Genomic DNA, 10,390 nt, shown 5'->3' on the forward strand with positions numbered 1-10,390 from the left:
ACACTATTCTTAGTAAAATTAAATTTACAAACCTTTCGAAATGCAATTCAGAGTCCATAGACTTACTTAGGTATGGAGATATTGCAACGTGAATCTCTAGTTCACAACTTGAATAATTCACTTGAAGATTTAGATCTATTTCTTGAATAAATCCACCAATTTAGATTGTGCTTTGAATGATCTCTGTAGAAGCTTTTGAGAGCAGAAAGCACAGAACCTTAGATTTATAATAAGAGAGCAACTCCAAAATTCTTTTGGATGTGTATTAGGACTTGCTTAAATACATTTGGCTTGTTTGCATGAGACCCTAATCACTGAATGGGCTAAATGAACTAAATGAACGTTTCTAAAATCACGAGTTTCGATCTGTGAAAATACAGCTCAATTTGGTGAGATCTAAGCTTCTTGATTGGTCGAGTTGGTGTCAAGCAGCACACTTTTGCACGGTAAACTCCAGTACCTGGGCAGCAATCTTGACAACACTTAAAGACTTTAAAATTACTAAAACAATACACTTTTTGCTCATGATTTGCCAACCTAAAGTAAAAAACCTAAGAGATATCTATATATAAAATCTTTCATTATAAACATCATTATCTTCGATCCTTGGTACTGGGGAAACTTAGAAAGTATACATGCATATATTATCCTTAACATCAAGCATAAGTTAACATGACTAAGAAGAGAGTTCTTCATTAATTTCACCTTTGTTGTTCTTCATCCATGCATGTAAATCTAAGTCTTTCTATTAATTTAGCAAGAACGCCGATCCTAAATTTCCTTCTTTGGTACATTATCTTTTTAAATCTTTAGTTATGAAAATCATCATTGATCATCATCTAATCCAAGATAATGATCCTTAAAATTTTTAAGAGTAATATTTCTATTTTATAGTTCTTAAAACCATAATTATCTATTGTAATATAGATGAATTGGATTTTGTCACATCATTAACATTTAAATAAACATTAACTAGTACTATCACGTGAAGCTTTTGTCAAAGGCCATGAAAAGCTGTGAATTCCATCACACACAGAGGCAAACCAAGTTGCTCACACTCTGGCCCGCAATGCAATGCTATTCATGTTGACACAGATATGGCCTGGCTTGAAGAGATTCCTCCTTGTGTGTCTGATGTAAACCGAATGGATGCTATGTAATTGCTGTATTTGCTTGTTTCTCCTTTGTTTTTTTATGGATCTGTTTCTCAAAAAAAAAAAAAACTAGTACTATATGTATACCTATTTAAATTATTAACCACATGATAAAATAATCCATTTATTCTACAATGAATTCATATGATTCTAAAAAAACTCTGCAGTATGAAATTACCCTAAAAAATTTAAAGAATATTAATCCACCTGATCCCATCTATCAACATTCTCACCCGTACTGCTGCTGATTTTTGCCAATCCCATCCATCAATCGAAGCACAAAATCAAGCAGCAGTGGATGAAAATTACCAAAGCAACGTATTTATTACTTAAAGTTAAAAAGAAAGTACTTAAATGAAAAGGGAATAACCTCCTCCAACAGAACTATTTTTGACTGAGACTTCACATCTTTTTAGCATGGCCCTACAATACATGTACTAGATTCGAATTCCTTGCCGGCATTGTTGAAATTTTGAAACCCATGTGCACATTAAAACCTTGAAATAAACGTGCCAAAGATACATTAAATGGTTAATATATCTTCTTTTGACTGCATTTGATAGCGTTTCTCTCAGAAATTATTGTATTGAGAATATTCTGATATTTTCAAAAAGACAAACTAAAATAATATGTAGGAGTAGACGAGTAGTAGTAGAATTGTCGAATAAATAGAATATTAAACCCTAAAACGTATTCTGGACCTCACTATTGAGTCGAATTATGAGATCATATCTATGATAATCTCATTGCCTCAATTATTAGAGAGAGTGGAATTCGTTAATGTAATTATAAGGAATCAATCATCAAAAGAAGTACTCTAACTATGGAGGAAGCAATAATAAATTAAAGAGCGTGGTTGCAGTACACCTTTAAACTTGTAAATTTTAAATATGTAACAAAAATATAAATTATGATGATGTTTTTTTTTTTCTTTTTTGAGAAATTATAATATTTATAATTGAGATAGTTATAAATTATGATGATGTTAATACTAGTGATGTGAGACAATAAATAAAATAAAATAATAATAATAATAATAAGCCTATATAGGGTTTGAATGCTTTTTTTCCCCAAGTAAAAAGAATCTTGGGAACATTTGGAATTATCCACATATATATCACATATATATGCCTTATCAATTTTTAGAGCTTATATATATATATATATATATATATACACAAAATAGAAATTCTATTCTAACCTAATCTAAGTGTATATGTGTGTGAAACTCTCTCATGAAAAGTTGAACCCCGACCCTTACCCCCCACACCATACAAACACTTATACTTATGAAGTGACCACCATACTAAGGGTGTGCGATGCATTCATTTAAGACTAAGTTTTCCTTAAAACAAAATATATGATAGTAAATTACTAGAATAATCTTAAATTAATTATAAAACTTTTAAAAAATTTAAACATTTGGATAATAAATTTTAATTAAAGTAGTTTTTTAAACTTTTTGAAACTATTACAATAAAAATTATAGTAAATGATTGATTAAGTTAAAATAATTAATTAAATTTCATTTAAATATCTTTAAAAATTTTAATAATTGAATTTCAGTTGAAGTATTTTAAATTTACAAAACTTTTGTAAGAGTATTTCAAACTTTTTGAAAATTTTTAATAGAAAATATAGTAATGCAAAAAATAATTTAAATTAAATAACGAAAAAAAAATAATTCTTAAAATTTTTAATAAAAAATTTTTGATTGAAATATGCTGATTCTATTATAATTTTTTTTAAGAATTTACTTAGGTTGCATTTTGTTTAGAGGAATCCACATTAACAGGGGCATCTAAATTTCTAGAAATGCGATACTTGACAATCTGAAGATCTAAAAATGTAATTACCTTATAATAATTATTGAGAAACATGATAATAAAAAACATATTCATCTATAAACGTGTAAAATAAGGCAACAAAATTATTATATATATAGAATAATATATAACATGATATGACATAAAATTATTGTTCTTCTCTATGCAGTGAAATCTACTTCATTCCCAAGTACCTAGTTAGCATTGAGCCAAATTAAAGACTGCGCTTGAGAACCCTTTTTCACTCAAGAAAAATTTTCGAGAATTTTTTGGTTCAATATGCAATCATGATTCATGAATTCATGATTAAGACTGTACCACCACTCCCATTCAATCAGAACCGATTAACTATCAGCTCAAAACCTCATTATTGCCCAATGCCCATTCTCAGTAAGTCTAAGCTAGAGGGTAAATGGTCTACAATCACATATTTTCATCCAAAAAAAAAAATGTTTACTTGATCAAGAATCATACATTGCACGTGTGACAAGTAAAGCAAGTCCAACTCTGAAATAACGAAAGAAGCAATATAGCTCTTCGCTACATACCCTAACTGGGCCACCATGGTACAACTCTTACATCAAATTCGTAACTTCACTGTACTGAGTACTCACACTTCCAAATCACCCATTTCTCTGTTCTAATCTTCTGATAGTTCCTCTTTCACTTTTGTTTTTTTGTTCTTTTAGGTGTAATGTGACTTTTTCTAGCTAGCTCTAGACCTAGTGCTGCCTTCTTTATTCTTTTTTTTTTTCTTCTTCTTCTTCTTCTTCTTCTTCTTCTTCTCTCTCTCTCTCTCTCTCTCTCTCTCTCTCTGATCTTTTTCCTCTTTATAAACCTATTCCCCAATAATACTGCTTTTAGAGAGAAACATGAGAAATCACTCATGCTGCAACAAGCAAAAGGTTAAGAGAGGACTATGGTCACCAGAGGAAGATGAGAAACTCATCAACTACATTACAGCCTACGGCCATGGTTGCTGGAGCTCTCTCCCAAAACTTGCTGGTAACGTTATCTCTCTCTCTCTCTCTCTCTCTCTCAATTGCACTAGATTTCATGTATCCCTACTATCGTTTCTCAAATTTGCTTTAGCTTTCATACATTCCTACTATCATTTCTCAAATTTGCTTTGTTCTTCTTTTTGTCCTTTTTCTTGTACGGTTCTATGAAGCAGGCCTGCAGAGATGTGGAAAGAGCTGTAGACTAAGATGGTTAAATTATCTCAAACCTGACTTAAAACGTGGGAGCTTCTCTCCCCAAGAAGCTGCCCTCATCATTGAACTCCAGGGCATTCTAGGAAACAAGTACCTTCTTCTTCTTCTTCTTTTCCAAAAGTGCTTATATTATTACTGATTCAAAAAAAAAAAAAATGAAAATTAAATATCATGAGTGACATATTAACAACGTAATAAATGAATTTTTTTTATTTACTTTTATTTTATTTTATTTAACACATGATACTCAGTTAGTAAATCTTATCAAGTAAAATTTATAATATCTCTATCATTACTCTTTTTACTCTTCTTATTATCGATATTATCCTTATCATGTATGCCATTTTTTTTTTTTTTCATGCAAGAGGGACCTTTTTCTTTTTTGGACAGGTGGGCTCAGATAGCCAAACAATTACCAGGAAGAACAGATAATGAGGTTAAGAACTTTTGGAATTCAAGCATTAAGAAGAAGTTGATTTCTCATAATGTTCATGCCATAACCACCTCTCCTGATATGCACTATAACGGTAACTCTGAGGAAGGTTTTTTCTCTCTAAACGCAAACCCTAATTGGACCCTAAGCTCTCAACAAGACCAACTGTACCTTCCCACTCCAACCCCAATGTTGCATGGCTTTGATCATGGTGATCTTAAATTAGACCAAACCAATTATGGTGCCAATTTGGTTCAATTTCCAACCCCGCCCCCAATGGCAGCACCATCGAATTCTTCTTTTTATGATCCACTATGGTCACTAGGCTATCAACCTCATGAAAAATTTGATCCTAATCAAGAACTTCAAAATTTCAGCACTGGTGGAGCAACACAGCATTATATTGGTAATAAACTTATTGGTCCAAGTATCACAGCACCACATTATGATGAGAATCCATTATCATCCATGATTCCAAAACCTTGTGAAAATATTAGTGGTAATTGCTGTGGCATGCCTTACTTATGTGCTTCACAAGACCTTGACCCACTTTCTAGACTCCCATATTTTCCAGCTAGTTTTGATTATCCACATGATCCATACGTGCCCAACAATCATATGGAGTATATGGATATGCCATCATGTCATCATCGTACTTGATAAAATTTGTCACAAACCCTAATCCTCCTTCAATTTGGGAGACTTAGACATGGTACTCTGTTGGAGTTAGGTTCTGTCTATTAATTGATGGACCTAATTGAAACAATGCATTTATTGCTTGTTATGTGCACAAGACATAGGAGAACCTTCTTTGGGAAACCTAAAAATGTTTCTAGTTAAAGTGAGTAACGCTGGCTGAAGTTCAAAAAATATGTGTAGATTATTCAAGTTTGTCAGCTTAATTAATAAATTTTATGAATTCCTGCATCCTGGTGCCTAGCAAAGTTGAAAGTATTGCTCCATATTTGTACCAGTTCTTCTGTGGACATATAGTGTGCGTTTGAATTAAGATTAAAAATTAAAATTATTTCATTATTCAGCTTATTTTTACTACTATTCATGGTCCCACTGCACTTTTTGACATTATTCATGGGCCTCACTATACTATTTCAACTAACTTTTACCTTTATCTACAGTACTTTCAACAATAATTTTTCAATTGCAGTAAAACAAGCAGTATCCAAACACATTTATAATACTTGTCTATACACTTTGACACAATTTGCTAATATATGATAGGATTACATCACTTATAGATGAGTCCATCACTAATATTTAGTAAAAAATAATTCAATAACCATTTGCCACGTGTTTAAGTTGTGTCAAAGTATGTGGCTTAGACTTTTTATATTTGTACACTCTTCATCCCAAAATAAGTTGAGTTTTTAATTTGGCAAAAAAAGAAAAGTGAGAGTTTGTAAATGATACATACTTTAATAAAATAATGAAACAATTTTCTTAAGAAGGATTCACGTTTCAACAAACAGGTTTAAACTTTAAACTTAAGAAAATTCAAATGGATATAATTTTTTTTTTTTAATTGTGCCAAAAAAAATCCACTATTTTTGGGACAGAAAAAGTCACTTGATGTACTTTAGTACCTGGTTTCGTCGTTATTTTCCAATTCCAAGTGAAAGGGCTCACTCTCTCTCTATTTTTCATCATTATTGAATTCATATAGACAAATAAATCATCTAATTATGGAGGAAAGTTAGAGACAATAATTAATTCTTTAATCGTCAATTCTCAAAGATTTGTCAATCATATGGTTTCCTATAAATAGTACTTTTGTTAATTTTATGGGATCAACATGTATGATGTATCCATGCATGTTTATACATTTGTATTTATGAGGAACATAATAATAAAATAGTAAACATGAGAAGAAGTAACACGAGAGGAGGAAGATCAAAATAATAAAATAATACTACTACAACAACAACAACAACAATAATAATAATAAGAGGAGGAGGAAGAAGAAGAGTAGTATAATAAGAAGAAAGGAGGAGGAGGAGATTGTAATTGGTTAGTTTAGCAAGGGTGTATATGGATTGGGTTAATTTGAGGTATTTCTCAAACTCAATCCACCCAAGCTAATAACCTCTTCTTCTTTTTTCTTTTTTCTTTTCTTTTTTTTTTTTTCTTTTTTTGAGAAATTAACGACCCAACCAAACTCGTGATGGACCTAATAAAAAAATGGTGTGCATTTCAATTATTCAGGCTCCTTATTTAATTAATAAATTATTTTAATTTACACAATAGGGGTTTGACTTAGTAACATAATGTTATCAATACCTTATGATGCCCTATGTATGAAGTTTGAAAACCTCCTTTCCCTATTTATCTAGCAAAAGAAATTACAATTTACACAATGGCGTCTGATACTCCAACTTCATAAGAAGTCTCAAGATACAAAAGTGAATCAACAAAAAAATTTTAATTACATATATTTTTAAATTATTGATAGCATGGGTTTTGTCAAGTTACTTAAATTTAAAATCTTGCCAACAGGAACTCAACCAAACTCAATCTCCACACAAAAATAAAAAATAAAAAAATAGAACCCAACTCAACCCATCAACCATTAAATAACCAATTTGGCCATCGGGTTGGATTGAATTCAGTTGAATTGGTGGGTTAAATGCACATCCTTACTTTTTAGGAATCTTTCTATATGAATTATATATGAGACTGTTACAAGCCTCGTTAGGTTAAATATTTTGATTTTTCCTTAAATCGACATATTAATCTTAATAATCAATAACTTTTTTTAATTGCAACTATTAGGAAAAATTGGTGGATAAGAAAATCAATAAATAAAAAATAAAAAAAATAAAAAAAAACTTGACTAAGACTTGTGTAATTAATGAAATGAATAAAGCCTCTTCAATATTTTACTGAAATGTTGAGAATTTTAAATAGCAAGGATTATGAACAGGAAAGAATTTTAAGAACTGAAGAGGTAAAAAATCACCACTCATATTGATTCAAGTCAGCAAATTCTCACAAATTAGGTCTCAAGTACATGAAGTACTCTTTTCTTTGCCAATCTACTAAACGTTTATTTAAATTACACCCTTTAATTCATGCATCCAACAGGTAAGAAAGTAGTTCACAATTTCTAATCTCCTTAGTGTTCCTTTGGACGAGTGGTTATTCATCTTATTTAGCTTATGTATAACTTTTCTATTTTTCTTAGGTATAATTATACTTACTTTTGACAACTAATTTTCAAGTTCAATAAACCAATGAATATAAGCTCTTCCAAACAAGCACTCAGCAGTCTAATAGAAAAATGGAAGATGAAAAAGAATTATTATAACTAATTTTCAAGTTCAATAAACCAATGAATATAAGCTCTTCCAAACAAGCACTCAGCAGTCTAATAGAAAAATGGAAGATGAAAAAGAATTATTATTTTGTAATTCTTCTTCTTCTTCTTCTTCTTCTTCTTCTATAAAAGAATACAAAATAAAGCTTCCACTTTTCATGAGGGTAATGTGTTGGAAAATGAAAACAGGTACAAAATAGTCTCCCTGTTACCACAATGATTAAAGTACCATACCATATTTGGCTGTGGGTTCGATGGGTCATCAACTGTTGATTTCATCCTTATAACCATGTTCGTTATAAAGCATAAAGAATGAATCTCAATCTTTATCCCCCCGGTGGGAGAATGTATCTTATAAATGAATATTGCATCCTCTCTTTCACAACGTGTGGAGCTCATTTAATTGTGAGATCTACACATTGTGAGAAGGAATATGCATATATCTAATGCATGAAATAATTATTGTCCCTATAAGAATAAACAAAAAGAAGTAGTTATTGAGAGCTATAAGAACAAAATTTATTCCATATCTTTTCCCTATATTTATTAGTCATTTCATTTGAATGAAATTATTTGAACTTTAAAGAGAAGATTCGAATTTCAATCTTTACTTTAAAATTTTGAGAGAGAGAGAGATGTACCAAACAAAGAATCCATGGTTCCTCTTATGCTGGATAAAGCTAGGCTGGAAAGTCCGTTTAGGAAATAAAATCATTGGCTCGTTTGAAGAAGAAACATCTCCTTCAGAACAGAACAGTTAACAGCTACACAGAAACCAAAAAGACCGAACAAAATGATACTGATGACTTAATTGGTGACCCAACCCCTGAAAACTCTAGCCTTAAGTGTTCTTGAATATGCCTTTAAATAATAGCTTCCATATTGCAACAATTACCACAATGTTCAAGTAATGCAGCACCCCTTTTGAGGGCCTATGAAATGAAAAAAATCTGCATTTGCATTGGCTAGTAATGAAAACAATTGGTTATGGCAAAATTAATGTGGACTAACATCTTCCAGCCATATATAGGAGTGAAAAAAAAAAAAAAACCCTCCACCAGCAAGAGCAGGGGATATCATTCTAGATGATATTATTTCCAGCTCAGTACATTAGTCACCATGAGCATCAGAAAAACAAGAGCATAACTTGGATGACACTACCACCTAAAGTCTGAAGCCTGCTACTTAAGTCATCTCTCATCAAAAAGTAAACATATTGGCAATCAGGATAACCACATCAGCTTCGACATATCATTCACCGCAAAACAAATCTTACGGGGTTTATCATGTTAATCAGATAAATTCATGAGAGGAAATACCAGAAGCACTGTCCTAGCCACCTAAATCTAGGTAATTACTAATAGTAAGTACTTCTATATCATAACCTTTGAAGTTTGAAGCAAGAGAGCCCCTCCATAGGGATTTTTTTTTTTTTTTTTTTTTTTTTTGGTATACCCTACATGAGTATTGTAGTTCACAAATTTTCAATATTTTGCAGGTTATAATTAACTCATGTCTAGTAGCAGTAAATTAAGACCACACCTAACAGTTATCATCATTTATAATTTATCTTGCCTATAGAGATTCTGCGCATATCCATCCCCCACTCAACCAATTTTTTACTCCAAACCACAATTCTATACTTGCTAGTTATGTTCTTAATGGAACATTTGGCAGAAGTTGGGCATAGTTTCCAGGATGCAATGCGTAATAGATACTAAAGTTAGGAATCCTTAACTGGACTATACGTCTAGTTACTAGACAAATGAGCAAGCTGAAGCTTCTATAATTTCAATGTTCTTAAAGAAGAAAAAATGAAGGTTTAGAAAAAGACTTTCTTTTTCTTTGAGGCACCAAAGAAAAGAATGCTTTGTAGAAATTTAATTTTGTCTACCATAGTCATTTGTCCATAAACAACAAAGTTTAGCTACAAAATTGGTTGTAGTCTGAGACTACAACTTTACTCATTATCTTTTTATTGGAGGTAAATTTTGACAAATCCACCATTGGATTATATTTTTTTCTTATATCCTCTATGCATGCTTGCAAAATTTTTAGAAAATTAAAAATCAATAGTTATGTCATCAATAAATTGTTTAAATTGCAAGTTTTTGTGATTTAAAATTATGCATAAAATATAATTTATAGATCATATAGTAAATAATATCCAATTGACACAAAATTTAACATGTGTATTAAGAGCATAAAGAATATGCAATCAAGTAGCTAAATTTTCAAAATATGTAATAATGATAATTTTTTTAAAGGAAGTTGTAGCATTAGGTTACAACCAATTTTGTAACTAAATAACTTCGTCCCTCTGCCTATTTATTAAAAAAACAAACTATATATGCACAACCTTAAGGTCACCAATGATATGAAGACATTAGGTTAATTTGTTAATTGGTTATTAGTTCATTAGTTAACAATTT

The 10,390-nt window shown here is 30.8% G+C and overlaps 1 protein-coding gene across 1 annotated transcript; it reads left to right on the top strand.

The window, feature by feature from the left end:
• Nucleotides 1–3,851: 3,851 nt before the first annotated feature.
• LOC115988772 (transcription factor MYB26-like) lies at nucleotides 3,852–5,551 on the top strand. The gene is made up of 3 exons (XM_031112388.1): nucleotides 3,852–3,985; nucleotides 4,155–4,284; nucleotides 4,585–5,551. The coding sequence occupies exons 1-3, from the start codon at nucleotides 3,853–3,855 to the stop codon at nucleotides 5,285–5,287; spliced, it is 966 nt and encodes a 321-aa protein (XP_030968248.1). The 5' UTR covers nucleotide 3,852; the 3' UTR covers nucleotides 5,288–5,551.
• The last annotated feature ends 4,839 nt before the right edge of the window (nucleotides 5,552–10,390 follow it).

Source organism: Quercus lobata, chromosome 5, assembly GCF_001633185.2.
Source record: "Quercus lobata isolate SW786 chromosome 5, ValleyOak3.0 Primary Assembly, whole genome shotgun sequence".
NCBI lineage: Eukaryota > Viridiplantae > Streptophyta > Magnoliopsida > Fagales > Fagaceae > Quercus > Quercus lobata.